The 24838-nt window shown below is 45.4% G+C and overlaps 1 protein-coding gene and 1 long non-coding RNA gene across 3 annotated transcripts in view; one reads left to right on the top strand and one right to left on the bottom strand.

Moving 5' to 3' along the window:
* The window catches only part of ADAMTS18 (ADAM metallopeptidase with thrombospondin type 1 motif 18), a 106552-nt gene that overhangs the window by 25623 nt on the left and 56091 nt on the right, over nucleotides 1–24838 (top strand). For both annotated transcript variants that reach the window (XM_006260253.4, XM_019488195.2), the window contains exons 3-7: nucleotides 13435–13717; nucleotides 18933–19132; nucleotides 21114–21197; nucleotides 23356–23515; nucleotides 24169–24274. In XM_006260253.4, coding sequence (XP_006260315.3) covers nucleotides 13435–13717; nucleotides 18933–19132; nucleotides 21114–21197; nucleotides 23356–23515; nucleotides 24169–24274 — 833 coding nt within the window. The remainder of the gene's footprint in view (nucleotides 1–13434; nucleotides 13718–18932; nucleotides 19133–21113; nucleotides 21198–23355; nucleotides 23516–24168; nucleotides 24275–24838) is intronic.
* LOC132243609 (uncharacterized) lies at nucleotides 1757–4403 on the bottom strand. The gene is made up of 3 exons (XR_009455301.1): nucleotides 4331–4403; nucleotides 2904–2967; nucleotides 1757–2191 (listed from the first exon to the last, which is right to left on the bottom strand). It is a non-coding gene; the product is annotated as an uncharacterized LOC132243609 (long non-coding RNA).

The raw sequence follows: 24838 nt of genomic DNA, 5'->3' as shown, positions 1-24838 counted from the left end.
TATTATTCTGCTAGAAAACCAATTCGTTCAGAATAGAGTTGAGAATTTTTCTGCTTCACCCAGATTTGGAAAGAAAGTGTGAGAGAGAGATACGTAATGCAACTAATAAACCAGTTTGGTTTGCCAAGTGACTTGGATATATTTTTTCTTTGATTAAAAAAATGTTTAAATATGTGTATTGATTATTAACTGAACCTAAATATTCAAAGTGGTACTGGCCCAGATATCACCAATCTGGTATAAATTAGTACAGCTCCAATGACGTTATTTTCACCATCTCAATCCAATGAAGTATTGTGTTTTTAATTATTAACTCTGGGATTGTCAACAGCCAATGCTATCCATTATGCAAATGACTCTTCATGTTTTCTCAGGGATGGATATCATGAAAACTTGGGAATATGCAGTTAACTTGAATTCTCAGTAATATTTTGAATCCTCTCATGTCTCCTCGCTGCCTGGTTTGAGATGGGATAAAAAATGGAGTTTTACTTGTGGGATCTCTGACTTCAGCAATGCATGTATGTCATTGGAAGTCTCTTCCATTCTTACTAGTTTCTCAGAACAGTTTCTTAACCATATCGGTTTGGGCATATTCTGGAAGTGTTTACAGTCTGTAGACCAGACACAATCCAATGGGACCTTTGGGTCCTCAGCTCTTTAAAAAGTAGGTCATTGACCCACGTGAGAAGGGTGGGGAGGCTCCTATTTTGAGTCTTCAACTGTCTTTTTAGACCCTTTGCCAAGTTTTCTCATCATTTTCATGTCTCACGATTTGTCTGTTTCTGTAGGATTAAGATCTCGGTCTTCTTTTCTCCAGCCTAAATAAGCCCAATTCCCTCAGTTTGTCCTCATAAGTCGCATGCCTTGGCCCCCTAACCATTTTTGTTGCACTCTGCTGGACTCTCTCTCCAACTTGTCCACATCCTTTCTATAGTGGGGGGCCCAGAACTGGACATGATACTCCAGATGTGGCCTCACCAGTGCTGAATAGAGTGAAATAATTACTTCCCTCTATCTTCTGCCAACGCTTCTGCTAATGCAGCCCAGAATGCAGTTAGACTTCTTGGCAACAAGGTCATACTGCTCACTCATATCCATCTTATTGTATATCCAACCACTGTAACCCCCAGGTCCTTTTCTGAAGAGCTGCTGCCCAGCCAGTCAGTTTCCAGGCTATATTGGAGCTTGGGATTGTTTCATCCTAAGTGCAGGACTTTGCACTTGTTCTTGTTCAACCTCATGAGATTTCTTTTGTCCCAATACTTCAATTTGCCTAGGTCACTCTGAATCCTAGACCTCCCCTCCAGCATTTCTACTATCAGCATTATCCACCAACTTGGGATGGAGTGCACTTCATCCCATGCCCCATATTGTTATTGAAGATATTGAACAAAAACGGCCCCAGAACTGACCCCTGGGGCACTCCACTTGATACCTTGAGCCGTTGATTACTACCCACTGTGCCCAACGTTCAAACCTGCTTTTTATCTACCTACAGTCCATTCATCCAACCCATACTGGCTGACATATCCCGAGGTACAGGAAGAATTTCACTCCCCTTTCAGGACTCAGTAAAAAAAAAAAAAAAAATATTGATGCCAATGGGAGGCCTTCCATTTTCTTCAGTGGACTTTGTATCATGCATGCAGAGAGCAGGGCCCACTTTCTCTGCCTTGTGAAGGCAGTAACCTTGTCCAGGCAGCCACTTGAAACAAAGGGCTCTGCATCCCGTTACATTGTGACTGACCCTGAACAGAGGCGGGTGGGGAAACTCTCCATCTTAATGTCCATACTCGTGCATGTAGAATTTGAAACCAGAGACCTAACTTCCTATTTCTAGGGGCCGGCCTTAGCTGCAAGGCAAATGAAGGTTGCTGACAGGCAGCTGTAAGTTGTCTGGCTGGTTTAACATCCTATGCAGCTCTGCTCTGCCCTCTCTCTCTCTCTTCAACATGCTTCTTTTTATTGCAGGAGTGAGGGTCAGACACAGAGGATCCAGAGCTAGAGTATTTTAGCCAGGAGGGAGTCGCCTTCCAACAAGAGAAGTCTCTGATGGCCAGTTGTGGCTCCTTTGTGTTTCCTGAGTGGTGCCAGAAGACCAGAGACGTTGTTAAAGAATCAGATCTAACAACAGAGCTGGAGTTCATGCTTGAATGAATCCCAGCTAACAACGTTCCCCGAGCTTTCACTGCAGTGTGAACAAGAAATAATTCTCTCAATATCCAGTGATTATTATGATGGGAGTTTTACAATTACATTCATCTGCTTAATTAATCTCTGATAATTTGGGGATATTGGAGACTCTTTCCTTTTAGGAACTTTCCATTTGTTAGGAAAATTCTTCGTTTCTCTTTTCCTTTTGCTAGTCTCAGAAGCCACAGAAGGTCCTCCTGTAGCACAGAAGGTCCTATATCAGTGTTCATGGAGTCAATAGTAACTTTTACAATGAATGAAGGTGGCTGTGTGCATGCATTTATAACACTGCAGACCATTTTAATAGGTGCAAACCCCTAATATTTAACCCCTTACTTTTGAAAGGTTCTTCATTCTGAATGTGTCCATCCCTATGTAACAGGAAGTAGCTTATTCAGTGGTCATTATTTAAAGTCAGTATTTGCTAATGGCTAAAACAGAGTAGTTCTTGGCTTTTTAAGCTTCAGAATCACATGTAGTATCATAACAGGGAACTAGGAAATATATAGTGTTGCTTAACAGTTATTTTTACATATAGTTTTAATATTCTAGTCTAGTCAAGGTGATTCTGTCATCATACAGTGAGTAATTTCACTTGGTATAAGCCTAAATTAACTAGTTGTATTTATTTAGCAGATTTTGCAGTCCATCTGTTTGACTGTACTGCGTCTTCTCAGATTTGAATTTCATGCTGCTGCATTTCTTACCTCGTTAGCTGTGTCTGGATTGGGACTCTTTTGTAACTCTTAGTGCATATGGATGAGTTGTTGCCTGTAATTTAATTAACACACAATAAAAGTGGCTTTATGTAAATATGAAATCTACTGCCACAAGGGTATCACAGTATGGAGAAAGGTATATACTGCCTCCATAGCTCACATTTAAAAAAAAAAAAAATGTAAATAGAATAATATCTTTGAAAAAAAAATCTGCTACAGGATGACGGGTCTTTTGGCTGTCGTTTTGTGTCCTACAAAGAGAGCTGTTTGGTGAGACGTTGAGTGCTTGGAAGTGAGGAATGATCATAACCTTCAGGAAGTGCTCTGAATTTGGCAAGACTGGGCATTAAGGACCCAGTGCTCTCCTGCCAACTTCAGTGGGATTTGGGTTAGATTCCCAGAACATGGAGGAGAATAATATAAATAATAAAGTAGTCTTGTAGGCTCTTTGAATGAGATGCAAATGAGACTTGCCATTGGAGAGAGAACATTTTAGAGTGGGGTTTATCAAAAGTACTCAAGATGGGTGTGGCAGAGTGGGAACTCCCTAACCAGCCACAGTGCTCCAACCCCTCATTGGGGCCCCTCCTTTCTGGGGCCACCCCTCACCAGGGCATTCTTAACCCACACCATGACTGGTGCTCCAGGGTCTCACAGGGACTCTCACTCCCCCCTTAGAGCAGATGGTCATTGTGCTCAACCACAGGTCTTACTTTTGACCCACACTTGGCCTCTCAGCAGTGATAGACTTACCAGGGTCAGGACTCGCCCCTTTCTCTCCGACTGAGCCCCCTTGCTTGGTCTCTGGCCCAAACTGCAGCCTCATGTGTCCAAAGACATACCTTGGACTTCTCCGCTCACTTGGGGTTCCTAGCATGTCTTCTCCAAGGCCTCTGCACCACACCCCAACCTGGGGTCTTAAGGGGGGGGTCAAAACTGACTTCTTCTCCTGGGGTTGGGCCCATGTGCTGCCCTTCAAGCTGTCCCTCAGCCCTACTCAGCACACTCCCAGGCTGACCCTCTTCCCTACTCAATCCTCTTCCCTAGGACCTCACTATTCCACCCTCTCTCAGGGTCTTGGGGTCAACCATCCCCAGAGGCTCAGGTGACACTCCATTTGCTATACCTGGCCCCATGACAGTCATTCCCTGAGGTCTTACACTGCCATCATGAGCTCAGGTGGCTGCAGCCATGCCTGGTCCCACTACTGCCTCCAAAGCCCACCCAAAGGTGGGGGCTGGGGCTAAGGCACCCTTACCCGCCTTTAACTGGGGTGGCAACTGGCCTGGTATTTCCTTGGGGGCTCCCATGCCACTGAGAGCCCTACCAGGCCACCCACGCATGGCAGGGTGCAGTTTCAGGTGATGCCCAGGACCAGGAGCCTCCAAAGAATCCCCTTTAGCTCCTGCCCTTACCTCCTGGATGTTGCATGCAGCCTTGCAGCCAGGCAATGTTACTGCCTGGCCTGCCAACAGGGAACTGCTCTGTTTATATAGGCAGCCAGAGATCTAAAATGGCCACCGCAATCAAGCACCTGTTGGCTGCTTGGCTCAGCTCTTAAAGTGGCAGCACCAACAGTGCCCTGCCACAATTGGTCTCGCTTATTTTTTGAATATAGTAGGAGCTAGTCCAAGGCAAAGTGCTTTCTGAAGTTCTTACTCTTAATCCTTACATAGTAATCACATTTCAGTGAAGAAATCCTGAACCAGATTTCCTGTTAATAAGCACCCATGTTCAGATTACTCAAAGAGATTCTCCCTTCTTTCTGAAATTTAGCAGGAAAATTCAGGACCACTGCTTTTGCAATAATGCCCCGACAATGTGAAATTTTATAGAGGACTTACAATTTCATTAGCAGTTTCAAAGAACTGAGCACACGATTCATACTAAATAATTTATTTAATAAATATTGGCTTTTTAATGCCTGGAGACTTTACAATTGGTTTATTTGTTGATTCAGCATAATTTGGTGTCTTCCATATTGTAGCTTCTATCTCGTATGGTATTGAAAAAAGGTAAGTCTTAGAACATGGCCAGCAGGATAAACACTTTGTTTTTTGGCAGAAGAGAAGGGTAGTAAATTTGAATTGAGGACTTCTGGGCTCTTTGCATTAGTAGTTACATTGTTTCTTTGTGTAGTCATGAAGATTAATACCACATACTGGTGTTCCTTAACCATGTTAGGAACAGACCTTAGGCTCAACTAGACCTTTGACCTTTCTGATATACCCTTGGTAGCAAACTAACACAAATTGTATAGCTTTAAGGCTACTCTTTTTTACAAAGACCAAAACTGAAGTAACTGATGCTTGAGAAACAGGGAATGTGCAAGTACCTCCATAACTGTATACCTTGCTCCAGTCCCACAACTTGTGGATCTCAATACATTAGGAATCTGAGCCAAATTTTCAAAGTTATTTCTGAATTACTAATGAAATCAGCTAAGTGCAAACACCAGAAATGCTGTTGCAATTTGCAGAAATGAAAAATTACATGTGTTTGAACCTACGGTCAATCTTGCATAGACCTCAGCACCTACGCCTCTAGAACACTAGAGAGGCTGCATCAGAAAAAGTAGACAGTATTCAGCCTTCATAATATTTTTTCAATTAGGAAGATCATTTCTAATTTAAAGCCCAAAAGGAGAGCATTTCATCTGAGAATTGAGCCACAGCCTCGACTGAAGAAAACTGAATCAGTTTATGGGTCCCTCACCTGCAGCACATAAAATCATGCAGCAAAATGAGTTCAGCACATGGTTCAGGATTGAGTTCATTGCATATTTCTGGAGACCTTGGTCTACCTGCATGATGTTAAATATAGGAATTACATTTGGGATGAAAACTTGGTGTACATCAGGGGTATTTCTTGCAAGGAAAACGTAGAAAATCCTTTGTTCCATGTGGTTTTAATCATTTATTAAATGAATCCTGTAGGAATGATTTCAGATGTGGAAACCTTTAAAATGGAGAAATAAAAAACAGATTTACTCTGTTTCTGTTTTGCAATAGATGGGAGTAAAATCAGTAAACAGATGCTCATTTATCAATGTAGTATAACAGATGATTGTATGGAAGGGAGCATCTTGCCCAGAACTGCAAATGAATTGTGTTACTTCTAAATGTCTGATGACATAAATCAAATAATTCAAACATTAGATTTTTCCCTGTAGGAATATGATTTTCTCTGCTGTACTGTGATCTGAAATTTGATGTTTGCCAGCCCATTGAAACTGGTAGGCAAACAACTTACATTCTTGCACATGATGAGAAGTTCCTCACACCCATTCTTTCATTGAAAGAGACAATTTTGCCCCTTTCTTAAAATGTGTTGAATGACTAGGTTTGCTTTTTGGTCAATTTATGTTGAAATCCCTGCTAAATCTGTTTATGGTGAATATACTCAGTGGGCATGCCTACACAAGATACCTTACTGCACAATAATGTAGTTTACTGCACAGTAAATGACAGTATTCACAACTAAATTTGCTACCTGCAAACCTAAGTAGGAAATTTACTTGCGAGTAGTTACTGCGCAGTAACACACATGTAGATGCCAACCAGGAGCAAATTTGCTCCATGTTAGCCCTGCCAGTAGGGGACCAGCCTGAGGCTAGCCCCAGGGCTCCTGGCCTGGGAGCCATTCCTGCTCCAGGGCTGGGCCAGCTCTATGGTAGTCCCAGCCTCAGGCCTTTAAAAGCTTGCAGGCATTTTGAACCCAGGGACACATGCATGAAGTCTGAGACCACTCCAGGTCCCTGTGTCCCCTTGGGTAGGCCACAAGCCAGCTACACCAGCTTGCCTGCACCCCTGCGCTGCTGTCTGGCACTGCAGTGCCGCACAGGTGCCAGGCCCGACCTGTCCAGACCTGCAGGCTGCTCCAGGCTCCTGCTAGGCCTGTCAGCACCCAGGCTCAACTGCAGGCAGGTCCTGGCCACCAGGGCCAGCTCCAGATGCCCACAGCCCACCCCCAGCAACCTGTCTGGAGTCTGCAGGTGCTGTGGTGTGTTGTCTGCCTCAACATGTGGCTGCCAGTCCTGTGCCGTGGCCCTGTGCTGGGCACTGCAGCCAGCTGCCCAGGTCCAGCAGTACAGAGACAGCTGTGCAGAGGCCCAGAGAGCTGGCATAGGAGCCCCAATGGCCTTGTTGCCATCCCCACCAGTGCCCATCAACTGGTCACAGGCGGAGATTGGTGACCTCAGGACACTATGGGGCAAGGTAGAGGTGCAGCACCAGTTCGCACAGGGTGGCCACTCCAATGCCCACGTGTATGAAGGGCTGTCAGGCCGGATGCAGGAGTGTGGGCACAACCAGTTGCTGCAGCAGTGCCGCATAAAGGTCAAGGCCTTGAAGGCACAAAGGGTCATATCACCAACCACAGCTGGCAGTTGGGGAGTGCCCTTAAACCACAGCCATGCTGTGTGTGGCGGCATAGGTGGCCTGTCTGAGTCCCTGCTCTGGTGTGGCACTAATGGTGACATGCTACTGGGGCCCCTCAGGCCACCACCAGCCCGTCCCACTGAGCTCCCCACCTGCAGCCTCCACCAGCAGCTCAGGAAGCCTGGGCCAGCACCTGTCCTGACAGTTCTGCAGCCTCAGCCCTAGCCATGAGGCATGGCCAGCCGTGTCACTGCCACCCTCCAGCAGCTCCAGCTCTACCTTGGAGGTGCCCACATGCTGCATCCTGCCATCCAAAGGGTCCACTAAGAGCTGCATACTGTCACCACCAGCCGGGACTGAGCAGAACAGCTGGCTATGCCAGCCATGGCCCCACGGTAAGCTGTGCACTGAGAGAAAGGCCCTCCCCACCTCAGCTCTTGCCCCTGCCCCCACTCCCTGCCTAGCCCAGCTGCACTCCCCTGTCTCCAGGTTCCCTCTCCCCCCCCCCCCCAGCATGCAGGGGGGCAGGAGACAGTGCAAAACTTTATTAAGCAGCTCATGCCCCCGCAGCTAGGTGGGCATGGGCCTGTCATGCCAAAGAATGTGTCAGTGCCAATGGCAATGTCCTCCTCAGTTGCGGGAGGCAGGGACATGTAGCGCAGCCACAGTAGCCTTCCAGGTGGTGGTGGTGGTTGCAGGGCAGCCCAGGCCTGCCCCCACCCCCACCATTGAAGCTCAGAATCCCATGCCAGTTGCACAGGTGTACCTGGGGTACCACAGTGAGCAGCAGCAGTAGGGTGTAGTGGGTTGGACACCTCTCAGTCCATGCAAACAGCATCTTGTGCAGTGCCCAGGACATGTGCAGCAGGGGCATGCTGAGTACACAGCACTGCCACAGTGGGAGCTGGCCCTGGGGTGCCTCCCTGGAGAGGTCTCCTGCAGGGAGGGCAGGGGTGTAGACAGCTCCTCATCCTAGTCATCTGGTAGCTCTGCAGTGTGGGCTTGGTGTCAGCACAGAAGAAGACAGGTTGCCCTGTACCATCCTGGGAATGGGGTTGGGGAGGTGGGCTGCCTGTGGTCACCACTCAGTAGCTCGCCAGCCCCAGGGGAGTGAGTGGAGATGGGGAGCTCAGCCAGTGGCTGCTTTGGCCCAGGCCTGTCTGGCTGAATTACCATGGTCCCTGGGTACCCGTGAATGCCCAACCCCCAATCTGAGGCTGGGCAGCACATGGCCCCTAGTACAGAAGATCTTATCTCAGAAATACTGCAAACTCTCACAAACAGCTTCTCTCTCATGGCTCTGCAGGCCCTGCAGCTGCACACAGGGGAGAGATTGCAGTTGGCAGCTGGGATGTGGGTTCAGGTTCATCATCACCCACAGATAGGGCCCTGTGAATACACCAGCTCTGCAGGAGGTGGACCGAGGACTGCACTGTCCTCCTGGGCCAGCTGGTGGATGTAAGGGCCCAGCGGGTAGAAGACATGGCTTACCAGGACAGGTGGCAGGTGGAGGATGTGGCCCATGAGAATGCATGCGACCAGTGTGAGGAAGCATGGGACTGAGTGGACTGGGAATTCCAGGTGTAGCTCCTGGCCCTGGAGTGTAAGCAGATGAAGGCCCTGTGGGAGCAGACCACAGTCCTGGGCAGGGCAGTGTGGGCCATGGATGATGACCGCCAGGTGCTAGACACAGTCCTGGCCTGGGCAGTTGGCTTTGTGCCGCCTGCTTCCCTGTCCCCAACCTTAGCCCTGCCTACCCTCTGGTAGTCGCTTGCCACCCAGCAGCAGGCCCCTCCATGGACCTGGGCAGATGTCCTGAGGCACCTGCACCAGCCAAGAAACCCTGTCTTGGACCCTGTCCCAGGTTCCCCACCACCCAGCCCCACTTCCTGGGCCCAGGCCCACTGCTCACCCCAGCTCCGCATCGGCGTGGAGCCAGAATTGCGTGCAGCAGGGCCAGGACTGCATGCTGGCTCTGAAAACCAGCTGCTGGAGTGGGAGCTGCCCATGGTGAGGGTAACTGCCCGCTGTTGCCCGAGGAGGAGCCCCTGAACCACCAGGCCTGCTGTGGCATGCGTACCCGCAGGGGAATGGCCAGAAGCTGTGGTGCAGGCCGCCTGTCTCTGGGCTCTGCCCTTTAGGTGCCCCCACCCCACAGCTTCCTACCCTGGGATGGCACACAGAACACATTGTAAATAGTTTGCATGGGGAAGAGGGTGCTTTATTGTTGGTGGGTGGGGTGGGTGTTGAAGGGGCTCTGTTGTGGGGGGAGAGGGAGAAGGGGAATCTGTTTATTGAGGGGGGAATCTGTTTGATGCAAGAGGAATAAAAACTGTTGTTCTTCTAAGATGTGTCTGCAGTTAGCATGGTGCTGGGGGTGGGCAAGGGTGGTGGGGACATCCATGGGAGGCTGTCCAGGTGGGCTACAGCAGGGAGTGCAGGAGGAGGTGGTGAGCCAGTCCCTCCCACACCTGGTGGCTTGGCCCCTGGGGCCTGGTGTGTGGCTTACTTGAGGCCTTGGTGAGGGGGGGACGACTACTGTTGCTGCTGCCTCAGCTACTGTCCCCACTGTCAAGTGTCCTTCACCCACTGCACCTCCTCCACCCAGGGCTCATAGAAGAGCTCTTCCCAGGCTCCACAGATATTATGCAGCATGCAGGCTGTGAGGATGACCCGGGGGAGGTTGTCTTCAGCAAACTCCAGGTGGGCAGTGAGGGTGTGCCAGTGTCCTTTTAGGTGGCTGAAGATGCATTCCACCAAGGCCCCGGCCCAGCCCAGGCCTGGTGGGGGTCCAGCTGGCCAGTGTAGGGCCATGTGAGCCAGCGCAGGAGTGTGTAGTTGGGGTCCCTGATGAAGAGGGGCAGGACCACCATGGCACCCAGCTGCAGGTCTGGCACCCCCAGTGCAAAGCGGCTGCTTTGCACCACAACGGAGTTGCAAAACACATGGGCATAATGGACACTGGCCGCCCAGCTGGCACTCAAATTTGTGAAGGCACTGTGGTGGTCAACAATGGCTTGGAGCACAATAGAGTGAAAGCCCCTCTGGCTATAGTGGTCACCGTGGGGTGGGCAAGTGATGGGAATGTGGGTCCCCATCCAGGGCCCCAGTGCACTGAGGGAATGCCAGGGCACAGAACCCCGTCACCACCATCAGGGGGTCATGCACCTGGAGCATCATGTGCCCCAGCACATCCTGGAGGGTGCCACACACTTCCAGAACATTCTTTCCAGCAGTGGGCCTTGCCCACCCCAAGGAGATGCCCCACATAGCGGAGGCTCATGAGTGTAACCAGCTTCATCATGGCAAGGGCCAGGTGAGTGTCCCCGGGGAGGGGTGGCTGCATGGCGGTGTCCTGCCACTCCAGGTGTGGCCAGAGCTTCTCCAGGAGGTCCTAGTAGGTGGCCTGGGTCATGTGGAAGGCTTCCAGCCACTGCTCATTGTCCCAGGTCTGCTGGATGACTTGCAGCCACCAATCTTGGCTGGCCTGGGAGGCCCAAAGGCAGTGGGGCTGGAGGCCCAGAAGGGTGAGGGTAGCTCCAGCGGTGACATCCAGCAGCCCATCATTGGCATCCCTGCTGGGGTCTGGCCAGCTGGACGGGGTCTAGGCAGCAGCTGTGCTGTGGCAGCTGCCCTGGGACAGCATGCTTTGGCTAGACAGACAGTTGCTGTGTGTGGGGAAGCCAGGATGGCCCAGATGGCCATGGGCCAGCTGGCGGTTGGCATGGCAGGAGCCTGGGGCTGCTGCTGGTCATCGCTGCCAGGGGCAGGGACTGAAGCAGCCAGGGCGCAGGAAGCTGGAGGCAGTGAGGGGAGAGCTGTTGTGTCCTGCCCCTGCGCTGTGCACACTGCGCCTGGCCAGAGAAGTGGCTGGCCAGGGAGCAGAGCATGGGGCTGCTTTTTCCAGATGGCTGCCAGCTGCTGGCAGCTGCAGCCAGAGACTTGAGCTCTCCCTGATGGCAGCCAGAGACCATTGGAGGGCCACAGGAAGTGGCACCATTTTGCTGCCAAGAGCAGCAAATCTGCTGCCATGTCCCTGCATGTGTAGATGCCTGCCTGGGAGCGATTACTCACAAATAGTTTACTTGCAAGGAAACTGATCTCAGATCAAATGCATGTGTAGATGCATCCAGTATCAATGGCAGCATTATCCTGAGTACTAAATGCTACAGTTAAAGCCGTGAGGATTTTGTATTTTATTCTGTTAAATTTTCCTCCTGAGAGGAAGCGTAAAGAATACCACAAAGCTGAAGGAAACACAGCAGGTAATGATGTATTGAAGTCCTCTGACATCTCAGTTTGGACAGAATAGAAAAATGGGTCAAGATGAGCTAGTGGTGCACATCGTAAACATGCAGCTGTAGGTGCATAGCTGTGTCGTCTGCCGTCAGAGAGCATTCTGTGGTGGCATCACCAGCTGCGGCGTCTACTGAGAGAACTCACACGTTATACCGAGTGTTTCGTAAAGGCCACCGGCTGGTCTGTAGGCGCTTTTACAAAGCCAGAGAAAAGGCCAGTCCTTCGGGGCTGTCACTTCTGGAGATGGTCTTGGCATGAGATGGTGCCTCAGTGATCTACAACACGTTCCATATCTAGAATTACGTATATAGTTGTCTGCTGAGGTATTTTGTTCTTGCTTTTGACTACAAATTGATGCTTGCTGCATCTATCTGTTGCAGTTTTCCTTGATAAAAAAAATGTTTATGACAACAACTTTTATAAGTCTCGGAAATGAGAAAAAACAAAAAGAGCTAATGATGTGAATAAAAATGCTTCCTCATTGCCACCCACATTCTTCTGGAAACACTTAATCGCATATGTAGCTTTATTTATCGTTAACGTATGAAAAATATAGCATATGTTTCCCAACTTCAACTCTGCCTTCTGGTGACACCAGGAGAAGAAAAATGAGATGGAAACATAAATGTATCTTTAAATACAAGTTTCCTCTTATATCTGGGACCACAGACACTCAAATTCTGTAGTTAAATTGTTGAATGTTAGTGTTAAGGTTGCTTGCATTTCCATATCTTCACATGCTTGGGAAATTTTGAAATATAATCTTAAACTGGAATTTCCTGGCTTTATAATACTTGGTTTTGGAACAGACACAACTTGCCACCAGCGTGTTTTGCTCTTAAGTTACAACACGAACTCCATTTTAATATTCTATATCCTTTTGCAGATATTGTTTGTCATGCATATTGTGCAGGAAAGAAGTTTAATATTTCCTAAGAAGTGGATAGTTTACTGCTTGTTAACAGGTGTTATGCTGACAATGCTGTTGTCTGACACCTTCGCAGTAATTGGTCCAGCAAGTACTGGGTGGCATGAATCGATGAAACCTCAGTTCATGCTACCCAGTAGTGTCCCACTAAGGTGTCTGAACCCTACTTTGAAGAGACATTTCATGACTGAGAAGGTATTCATTATCCATAGTCCACTCAGTCCTTGGAGTGTACTGAAATTTATTAAAAAAAATGTCCATATTAAAAATGTTCTTGTCTGATCTACTTTGGTGCCTGGGACGTGACTATTAGAGAGAAAGCTTCCGAGGAGCATTTTGAGAGCCACTGTAGCACCACCTCTGACTCGAGTCTTCTGGAGCATGAATAACTTTGTGGGATGGCGAGTCCCGTTATTTGCTAGAACGTAGCACAGCAGGTAGGATGGAGGACTAGCAACTAGGGACATCTCTTGTCATTAAAGCAGAGGATTCAGTGATTAAGTGAATGCTACAGAAGACTGTTTTCCATGGGAATCTGTTAATTTTATTCACCCTTCTCCAAAGTCCAAATGGGATATTTCACGGTAACAGAAACAAAATTTACATCCATTTTTTAAATTTCATTTTGGAAAGGAATTCTGTGCTCATCAAACCACCGTTGTCCCCTTTTGACCATGCAACAGTATTTCTGTCTTTTTGCTTTTCTTTTCCTGGTGGCAATATTGCCTGATAGATTCAAACAGACCTGAAAGCCTAACCTCATGGAAGTCTTAATTTTATAAAATATACTTTGCAATTCAGAGAAAAGAGCTACTTAGAAGGAACCCAGTGTTCACAGGTAGGCAGAAATATATTTGTTGTCAAACTATGATGTTTGTTTTTTTTTCCTTATTTGTATTCATTCTTTTTTTAGTCAGGTTTGATAAGGACACGGGAGAATGAATTCCTTATATCTCCATTACCTCAGCACCTAGCACAGGAACATAATTATACAGCACCCGCTGGACATCATCCTCATGTCTTATACAAACGGACAGCAGAAGAGAAAGTGCACCGGTACAAAGTATCTTCCAGCCCCAATCACTTTTCCCCTGGTCATCACAGAAATCACACTTACTCCAAGTATCATGGTCAGGCGAATGATTACCACCTTGGAAGGTTTCAAAAGCAGCATTTTTGTGGACGTCGCAAGAAATGTATGTAAGGAAACTTTCTCTCTTTGCTTGCGATAGTAGTTCTTAGAGACATTGAGGTGCTACTTTTAGTGGTTTGCAACCAGTGCTGTGATGGGGACTGAAACACTTGGCATGGATACAAGGAGCTGGAGTAGGCATTTGAATGTATGATGCTATCCACCTCTGTTATTACCATACCTCTACCAGCCAGTGACTGGGTTGCTTAGGAATTTGCTGCATCGGGTGGAGGATCGCTTGTTTTGATTTTGCTGAGGCTGATACAGCTTTAAATGAAGCATCCCCTTTCATGTTCTGGCTTTAAAACTGCCTCTTTTTCACAGTTTCCAATGCTGAGTCCCTGCTCTATTTACTTTTAGTTTTGGTATATGCAACTATACCTGAAGGTGAAAAAAAAAAACCACATGAAAAACATTACTGTGGAAGAGGAGAGGGAACAAGTCTCTCACAATTTACCGTTTCATAGGGAAGTTCTTAGCAAGCAAGATCTTCAGAAAGAACATCCCTAGTAAATTATTTAAATGAACTTCTTCAGAAGGTATTGAAGTGATATTATTCTGCCAGGGTCCATGCTGAGGTCTTCTCTAGACCCTCAGCATTATAGACTCTAGAGCTATAAAGAGTCCCCAAGGATCTTATGGCTATCCTTATTATATTTATCTGGAAGCTGATCTGCCTCTGGTTACAGCTTCTTATCTAGAGCCCCAAGAAACTGCATGTACTTATCAATAACAATCTATCAGCTAAAATGTGTCCTTTCAACTTCTTACTTAATTCTGGGACAATAGGAAGGCCTCAGTTATAAAAGATGCAGGATAGGAGGAGGAGAACTCTTAGAAAGGAAGGGAAGAGAAAGTTGGGAGATGGATACTTGATTCTGTTCTAGATGGCTCTTGACCTGCCTGAACATGATCCCCTTTAAGCTTGACATGTCTTTATATTTTTAGTTCCTCATGTTTTCCATCAATATTTCAGCTCTCTCTGCTGCATATTTCACCTAAATCCTCCATAGTTTAAGAAGCACCAGTATGCAGTTCTAGTATGAAGCCCAAGTTGTCCTCTTTCATACTAGTTTTTAAACTGCTGTGCATTGAATAGCAACCATGGGGGACTGCTTTGGAAATGCAGCTGAAAGAATACTTCAATAGCTTGTGATCTTCTTCTCTTCCATGAATACCAGTATTTTTTAAAACTTTACTTAAAACACTTAGGATATTGATAGTGCAAATAGATTCAGGGGCAAGTAATTATTTTGGGTGGATGGCCGCTTACTGAGTTTTGGCAAGCCATTGAGGGCCACATGACAGGCAGTCTGGGGCAGATAAATATTAATTTTCTAAATTTTTTATGGGCCCTGTAGGCCGGATAGAATGGCCTGGCAGGCCACATTTTGCCCACCCCTGTAATAGATGATAGAGGGCAGACTCTTCCAAGTTACTTCTAGCTAGCTGCCTACATGTATATATATTTTCTGGTCCCTGTTACCATAATATCCAATCACCTCACAATCCTTAATGTTATTTATCCTCATAGCACCCCTGTGAGGTCAGCCAATACTCTTCTTGCAATTTTACACATGGGGATCCAAGATATAAGAGCTGTTGTGAATTGCCCAGGAAGTCCTGAAGGAAACAGGGTGTTGAACATCAGTCCCATAAGTGCCAGGCTACTACCCTAACCACTAGACCATCAATCCTTCTTGTCAGGGAGTGAAAGGGAATATTACTTCTACTTTCAAAGGTGCTAGACACACAGCAATGGTAGTTCAAATATATGGTTAACTGGAGTTTGAAAATAAACATGATCCTTTACTAATTTGTATCCAACATGGCACTGAAGGAGGAAGGTGGTAGTACATGGGGGTTACAGTCAGTGTGCAGGTAAGTATTTGCTGATTTTTTACCAGGTGCCTTGATCTTGTGTATAAAAGGAGTGGTTTCTCTACCCTTTTCGTGCTAGAAGCTGCAGCCCCACCTTACTAGGATACAACCATGTACTGATTTCTGCTTTAACAATATGGGAAGGACAAGGGCATCCTAAGCCTTGAGTGCTTGTTTGCTACTCTAGGTTGAGAACTCGTGTGTTAAACATGTAACTTTAAACTTTTAGTTGCGATCAGGCGTGCTCTAATAGTTGTTTCAAGCAGAAGGCATTGCAAAAATGATAACTTCAGTAATGCTACCTGGAGGAATAAGGGTTTCAGGGTCAGGAACAGAAACATTTATATAGATTACACATATGGGTTTATATAAACACATAGAAAGTTATATCTATTAAACTATGTTAAAAGAGCATTATTCAAAAGTGAAGAAATACCAGAACAAAGATTGCTGAGGAATTTTAATTCAGCCCCACAAACATATGCATTATGATGCAGTCTTTAATTATTTCATCGGATACTGTTTTTACCTCCCAGAACACCTGCCTCTTTCAGACCACAGGAAATGTGGTGCTTACTTAATGAGCAGCTATGCACTGTTTTGTTTCATCTTCATTCTCCAATGTGTGGCCCCATGCTGCACATTATTCATACACTTATCTGAATATAGGATTATTAACGTCCTCTAGGGCTTTTAGGTGATACTCATCACTACAGGAAACATGTACTTTGGGGCATGCTGTGTGACCCTAGTTGTACGAGATACTATCAGCTGTGTCCTGCAAGGGCAAATTGTAGCAATTCAAACCCAGACTCGATCCATTTCTGCAAAACAGTATTAGTATAGCTTATCCCTGGAAGATATATGAACCTGCAGTACAGAAGCATCACTAGATCCAGTCAGCCATATTTTATGCTACTCAGCATAGCATCAGTGTTACAGGGATTGAGAGTTGAACATATCATGTCCAGTAAGCGATCATAAAGGTGAGAAGTGCTATTGCTCCTTAATCATTAGTAGCAGTAGTGAAACAGTTGCAAAAGATTAGGTGAATCTGAGGGAACATTGCTGCTGAGATCAACCTAAAATTCCTGCAAATATAAAAGAGAAAATTTCTGAATCAAGAGACAGCAAGTTTTACAGCCTTCTAGACAAGGCACCACTATATGTTGGAGATAGACCACGCACGTGATTGTTTGGGTGGATGTGTGTCTTGACAGGATAATAGTTCTTAATGAATATTACTGCAAAAACATCTTTGATACACTCCGTTTACACTTTTAAATATAGTTTAGAATAACAGAATTCTTGCAAGTAAGTCAGCAGGAACAATGCATTGTTACAACTTGCAGCTGCTAAACCCCTGCACACTGGGGCCTGCAGCATATTCAGTGGAATGGTTAGGACCAACCCAACGCTCACCGTTATTATTTGGGTTACCTCAGTGCTTAGGAGTCGTAGCCCCAAGCTCAGGCCCCATTACTGGAGGCATTGTACAAATATAGTACAAAGAGGCACTCCTTGTCTGAAAGACCTTCTAGGCAAAATAGCAACTAAATAACTAAGACAGTCTAACTAGGGCTGTGCGAAGCTTTGGTCACTGATTCACTTCAGTGGAGATTTGGCCTGATTCGGCGGCCAAATCTCTGAATCCGAATCGAATCAGGAGACCCTTTAATCTCCCCAAATCGAATCAGAACCCCGTGTCGGTGTCCGATTCGATGATTCAGACATAGACACAGCTTTATATGTTTTTTCTGCGTACCTCTAGGTAGCAGTCGGCTAATAAATGCTGAGATGCTGGGGCAGATGGATCATCCCACAGGAGTGTGGGGTGGTCCCTAATGTGCTTGGCACTTCCAGTCTGCTTACAGGTCCGGTGGGGAGCGTGTGTGTGTGCATGTGTGTGTGTGGGGGGGGGCGGGCCGTGCCTATCCGGCTCAGCGACTTGTGCCTCCTGGGTTGGGGGGGAGGGGGGAGCCACCTGGGTCCCCCTGTGGCTGATCGCTGAGCTGGAGAAGTGTGGGGGGGCCCCATTGTGCTCCCTGGCAGACCTGGAAGTGGACTGGAAGTACTTCTGGATTCGCCGCCAAGCACACGGGGGGCCCCCCCTGCACTCCTGTGAGATGCTCCATCTGCCCCAGCATTGCAGTGTTCACAAGCTGTGCCTGGTATCTCGAGGTATGTAGAAAAAAACATTTCTAGCTGTGTCTATGGCCGAATTGCTGATTCTCTGAATCAGCATTGAATCTTCAGATTTGGCCAAATTGAATTGGGGACAGTGATCCGAATCAATGAATCAATTCATTGTCCCTGATTCGGGCTGAATCCGAATCTGAAACAAATAGGGCCTGTTTCGCATACCCCTAAGCCTAACCACCAGAAGCCCTGAAGCCTGCAGACCACAGCTCTCAGTAGCGAAACTAAGTGGAGGACGAGTAGAAATCCAGCCCCAGGCACCAAGCTGAGGGGTGCAAAACCTGCAGGTGCCACTGCTGTCCTGGCAGTAGCAGCAGCATCCCTGCCACTGCCCAGCACACCACTGCTGCCCATTCCCAGTGCTGAGTCCAACTTATCGAGGTTCAAGAAGGCCTCATCTTCAACCTGCCTCTGAAGACTAGGGTCTTAAAATAGTGACCACAGGCCTAATTCTACTTTCCATGGGCTGAAAAGCTGTGAAAAGAGGAGGAAGTATGAAGTAGAATTTCTCTGCCTTGAGTTCCTGAGACCCCAGAAAGAATCCATTCTATGCAAGCAGAAGGGACAATAAACTTAAGTGAACAGGAAATATAAGCACATGTATACCTGACATAAGTTTGGTTACTATTTCCTACCCTCATCCTACACTGAGTAATTATACTCCAAGCAGAAATAAGCATTGTGGAGGCTACTGCCAAACAAAACGTGGACAAGCAGTATCTGTCGTCTTTCCAGAACGTCTTAGTTCCATATATTTATTGAGGGAGGAAGAGTATGACCATACAATAGGTAAGCAGCAGATACAGCAGTGCTTAGTAAGGTGGCAGGATGCACAAAAAGAATGTAACTGGTCACCAGAAATGCTAAGTAGTCCCCCGGCAGCATATGAAACTCATAACTGTTCCCTCTTAATTGCTTATTGAATTCAGTTTTTCCTAAAGAAGAATGAATCAAGTCTTATTTAAGAATGGATAGAACAATGCATTATCTAACAGCCCATATCAGTTAGTATCCAGCAGTGGCACAATACTATAAAATCATTCAGGGTCCTAGTCCCCTTGGCACTTTATGGTCTAGCTAGACTGCTCATGAAAATGGTCTGTTCTAAACGTGTCCAAAACTGTTTGATTTCTTTTTAGATGCACCTAAACCACCCACAGCAGATAGGTACATTTTCTCCGATGAGTATGGTAGTTTTGCAAGGTTCAAAAGATCATCTGTTAAAATCCAGAAAAGCAGAAGTCTCAGTGTTGAAACCCTTGTTGTGGCTGATAAAAAAATGCTGGAGAAGCATGGAAAGGAAAATGTAACCACATACATCTTAACAGTTATGAACATGGTAAGAGCTGGTGTGAGTGAAATGCATACTGTTTGTTGTCAGGGTGCAAGATATATACCATTGAAAGCTGTTTCTTGTGTAGGTGTGAGCAAGGAAAATGCACACATGGATACCTCAAGTTCTTTTTGCATGGATGTATGTGAAATTCCAGTATTACCAACATCAACAGTATCAATTATTGTGGACTATCTATAAAAAAAAATACTAAAAAATATGAATTATGATAAAATCATGAGACTGACAATAGTAAATAGTTTTGCATGTCCAGTATGCACCAGTCCAGAAACCCCTTTTGTTTTTCAGTGTTGGTAGCATTGGCACTTACATTGATTCTGACTTTTTTCCCCTTAATTTTGCTAAGATTAATTTTCTTAGCATTGGGTCTATTACATGACATGTCCCTAAGGGCCATATCATCATTCTGTAGGATGCTGTGCATAAAGATTGCATGTGTGCACACCATTATGGATATCATAATTCCTGCCTTAATGTGCACTGTGTCTGGAAAGAGAAGGGGAGCCAATTCCATAGCTACTTGTGGCTGGGGTAGCCCCAGAGTTCCCCATATTTCTTCTGTCCTCACTTGCTTGCCTGCAGAGGTCCTTACTCTACTGGCATCTCAATCTGAGTTGGGCAGTCAAATGGGCTCTCTTCCCACTTACTTCCTTGTATAGGTGCATAAACTGCATGAGAATCATGTTCTAAATGGTCAAAGTCTGGCAACTTTTTTTCAGAAGAGAAGTGGTGTTACACAGTAAAAGCTTTATTTATCGTCTCTTCACCTACTGCACTAAGGACTTGTTTCCCGTACCTTATTTTTATGTGGAAAAGCAGATACAGAGCTTGAAACTTTATGCTCTGTTGATATGCTGTGTTATCTCTTCTTGATATGCAAATCCCAACTTTAAATTGATTTAGCCCGATAACTGCTTTGGCTCTAATCCAGCAGGGCTTGGGACAGACATTCAAAAAGCCTGAACCTGAATTGATTCAATCTTTGCAGGTTAGTCTAACCTGGCTAGGCTAAATCAGTTTGTAACTGCACAGAAATCCCAGACATGCAGGCACATGTCTGCAGTGGCTCAGGCTAGAAGCCTGGGGGCACTAGAGCAGCCCTCCCTTCACTTCCAGTGCTGAGCTAAGGCAGGCATGGCCAGGCCCCAGCAGGATGCTCTGGTTAAGGAGGGGTTCCCTGCCTCCTAACCAGCCCAGCAGGGAATTGAAAACACAGTGTTTATCTCCCTTTTAAGAAAACAGAGGAAAATTACCAGGTACCTGTTGAATCTCCCTTTGTCCCATTTGACACAGCATGGGCCATGGCCAGAAGGTGGTCTGCTAGCTAATGCTGAGAGATGTCTGCAAGGCAGAGGGGATGAAGAGGGGAGGGGGAGCAGGCAGATGCCTGCAGTCTCTGCTGAGCTGCAGCCAGGGAGCAGAGGGGAGGGGCCAGCCCTGCTGTGGAGCAGAGAGCCCCGCCCAGCCCAGAGACCATGCGGGGATGCTGGGGGAGTGTGGTTTAACTTAAACCAGCAAGGTGTCTGGGACAGGCATTGCATAAACCGATTTGAGCCAAATCAGTTAAGTCTGATACTACATTCAACCAGGTTTATCTCAAACCAGTTTCAGCCATTTTCAAACTGGTTTATGTGCACTGAACATCTGTTCTGTTATAGCTTTAAACCAGTTTCTGATCACTTAAACTGGTTTATGTGTAATATCTGTCCCAAGCCCCGAGGTGCAGAACTGAGGCCCCATCCAAATCTCAGTGAAGTCATTTGGAAAGTTTCCGTTAATTTCAATAGACATAATGTCAGGCCCAGTCCTCACTTTGGCTGGATCGGTGTGTGTGGGATCCAGTCTTGACACGGCTGGATTCCCGTTTAAGCCTGGAGCCTAAAAGGATAATAAATAGTTTACTCGTATTAAACATTTCTTTCTTACTTACTTGATATTCCTCCTTTCCCTCCCAATCATCACACAGGTTTCTAGTCTTTTTAAAGATGGAACAATTGGAAGTGACATAAACATCATTGTTGTGAGTCTCCTCCTTTTGGAACAAGAGCCTGTAAGTGGAATCATTATTCTTATGTAGCAGAATGTATTTGATATAGTTTGCAAACATTTCTGGATTTTTCCATGTTATACCAAAGAATGTCCATGAAGGGCTTCTTATGACCTCAGAAGACCCAAGCTTGAAAGGCCACCTCATCACCACAGCTCTCAGAATCACAGTTTTTCTCTCTCCATGCACACATTTTACATATACACATATGTGTGTGTAGATGTAGATGTAGATGTGTGTATACATATAAAATATATATAATATTTACCAAGATTTTATATATAATAGATTCAGGAGTTGATTCAAACTCCCTTTAAACTTTGAATTTCTGCAATAGAGATAAAAACTAATCGCTTTCAATATTTTCTCATACAGGGTCTCCGTAAAGCCCTTGTCACTTTTAAACTGTAATAACTTAGGTTGCGTAAAAGGACTTTATGAACACCCTGTATATTAAAGTGATCCTACATAATGAGCTTTTTAAAAAAATTGCTGGCTGCTCCAGGACGGACACGTTGAGGGGACTGGTTTCTGGGATGCTAGTGGAAGAGAGCAGGGAGTTGAAAGGCCCTACACTGAAGGAAACACCTTTGGAGAGTTCAGAACTGAAACTATATATGTATTTTCTAGGGAAAAAGTGTATGCGTGTGTGGAGGTATCAATTAGAGCAAGAGGGGAAAGCAGCTATTGACTGTTGTGATAGCATGAGAAATTTGTGCTCAGTAGAGCTGGCCAAAAAGCTTAATTCAGAGGAAGATAATGCCTGGCACGCGTGCAAAGGCATTTTGCTTGGCACGTATGCTATGGTGAAGGGTGCAGGGCTGCACTACCACAACAAGGGCTGGGCACCATGTGGCTCCCCTGCCATCTGCCCCGAGCATGCCAACATCCTACATACAAATTGCAGATGTTTTTGGCACTCTTCCCAAAAATGTTGTGGCTCCCTGGTTTAATCACATCTTCTATTTTTCAGCCAGAGAACAACAACAAATTATCTGAACACTGATTTTTTTTTTTTTTTGACAACCAGTCCAAAATATTTAGTTCTCAGACTTATAGTTTTTTATGATAAAAAGAAAAAAACCCAAGCAACTGACACAAAAGAAAAACAAAACAAAACACAAAACCACTTAAAATAACAGTCACTCCAGTCCAGAACCCTATTTTCCATGAAAAAATAACCAATGGGACATGTTGAAGTAACTCTAAAGTTGTGCATTGGTTCATCTGCTTTAAATCATTTAGTATTTAAGTCAACACAACATATCTAGACTTGTGGTTTCTTATGAGTTTTCTGGTTCCTGTATTGCAAAGCTTTGTAAATCAGATACACCTATGACATTTGTTGGAACTGAGGTGTATAAATACATATAGATTTTTAATCTGAAGGTCTGGTTTTCTTCTGTAGCATTGTAGATTAGGGGTAATGCTGTTGAAGTCAGTGGATCATACCATACATATCAGCCCATGTGCACATCAGAATCAAGCCCCACTTTATTAGTGTCCTTTATATTAAAAAATACCAAGATGTTCTGTAGTCCTAGCCCAACACTGCTGTTTGAAACAGAGCAGCTGCGGTGTTTCACATGATCACTCTAAACCCCTCAAGTGGCGTTTTAAGCGCTGCTGCCTTCTGTAGTTCTTGCATCCATAGCATATTGTCATGAAGAAAAGCAAATCAGGAGAAATAAAGGCACTTGTGTCTGTTTGTCTGAAAACTGCATGTGTTCAAGTTTAGAAGTAAAATGCTTTCCAGAAGGGAAAGCCGAGTCCTGAAATCATTCATATTGCAATTTAAGTTAAAAAGGATTATAGAGTACCTTTTGCTATATAAATGCTGTAGGGGTGGGGATGGGGTCAGCTTCCAGAGACTTTCTTAGATGCTCAGATCCTAATAAAAATCAGTGGGAACTAGGTGACTGATTTCCACCTCTATCCTTGAGAATCTCCCCATCATGATGACTCTATTTCATTTTATAATAATGAATGAATATCTGGGAGACATTGATTCGAAAGTCACCTGATTTATGAATTCATAGATACCTGACTAAATATACTAAATATAACGCCCTTTGCCATACCCCTAGGTGAACTCTTTTTCCTTCTGTCACCTTTCTCAAGGACTGGTGGACTTACTTCTCTCCCCATGATATATCTGCAGGGTGGATTGATGATCAACCATCATGCAGACCAGTCATTAAACAGCTTTTGTCAGTGGCAGTCTGCTTTGGTTGGGAAGAATGGAAGACGCCATGATCATGCCATCTTGCTGACAGGATTTGATATCTGTTCTTGGAAAAATGAACCTTGTGACACTTTAGGTATGGTAGAAAATGTGCTTTGATACACTTCTAAATGTCTGCTGCCAACAGCTTAAGAAAGAGCTCTGAGTCTTGTGGTTAATGACACAAATATATAGAGTAGCCTTCCATTGCTAGCTTTTTGTTTCTAACTAAAAAACTATCAACTATCTAAGTAAAAAAAAAAAAAGCAAATCAAATTACTCATAGTTTAGCACCAACAAAAGAACGCCAAAGAAATCTTCTGAAAATGTTTGGATCATTGCTCCATTCAGGGAGTTTTCTCCCTCTCTGATATCATCTTAAAATTTGAAAATGTCTCTGGGCCCCACAACCTTTTTTATGCATATTTCAGGTAATGGTGTGTTCTAGTTTTCCAAAATGCCATAACTGGTATGTCAGATAAGCAAAAAACGAGCCCGTATTAGAACTTCTGTAGGCCAGCAACTGAAAAGTTCATTTTTGCTTGTTTTGGTCCTGTGTGTGTGTGCGTGCATGTATTTCCCAACACAGGATTCCCCTTCATGTCAAAATGAGGTCTGCCAAAATGTGCCAAACTTATCTTGCAGTGAACCTTTGCCATGTGCCTATGCTGTACTAGCTTAAATCTTTACTGTTCAATTCAAATGATATATGTGTAGAATAACACTGCTTCCATCTTTTTTCCCCTCCAGGATTTGCACCTATTAGTGGCATGTGTAGTAAATATCGTAGTTGCACCATCAATGAAGATACAGGTCTGGGTTTGGCGTTCACTATTGCCCATGAATCTGGACACAAGTAAGCTATTTCTCATGAATTTTCCCTCAGCTCCTTGTATAAGTAAATATATACACTAAATGGCACGATAAAACTACTACAATCAACTGGTGCCTGACTAAAAAAATAGATCATTTATGGAGACAGGTCTACTTTTAAGAACATGGGACTGTTAGAACTGTTAAGTCATGAACATGCATTCTGCAGATACAAGTGGAAGGGACACAACACTGGCAGATTTTAATATCTAGGGACCACGGAAAATAAATCCATATTTAGGGAACCAATGTCACACCATCCGTAGTCCTTCCCTCTTTGGACCATTCATATGCTCCTTTGCTGAAGAGGGCTTCATAGCATACGCGGGAAATGTCCTGGAGCCTTAGGTGCTGGAGCTGCTTCCCTTTTGTTTTTTCCTAAAGCTGTGGATAGCAGAACTAAAAAAACTCCTGGCTGAAGCCATTATGACCTTTGTCAGCTGTAGCCTACAATTCCCCAACAATCCCAAATGTTGGTGGTATTGTGTAGGGTTGACTGCCTAGGGTTAGCCCAGTCCTTACAGTGGGAGAAAGGAGCACAACAGTG

This window comes from Alligator mississippiensis, chromosome 10, assembly GCF_030867095.1.
Source record: "Alligator mississippiensis isolate rAllMis1 chromosome 10, rAllMis1, whole genome shotgun sequence".
NCBI lineage: Eukaryota > Metazoa > Chordata > Crocodylia > Alligatoridae > Alligator > Alligator mississippiensis.
The sequence above is the reverse complement of the archived record's forward strand: the minus strand, read 5'-3'. Positions and strand labels throughout refer to the sequence as shown.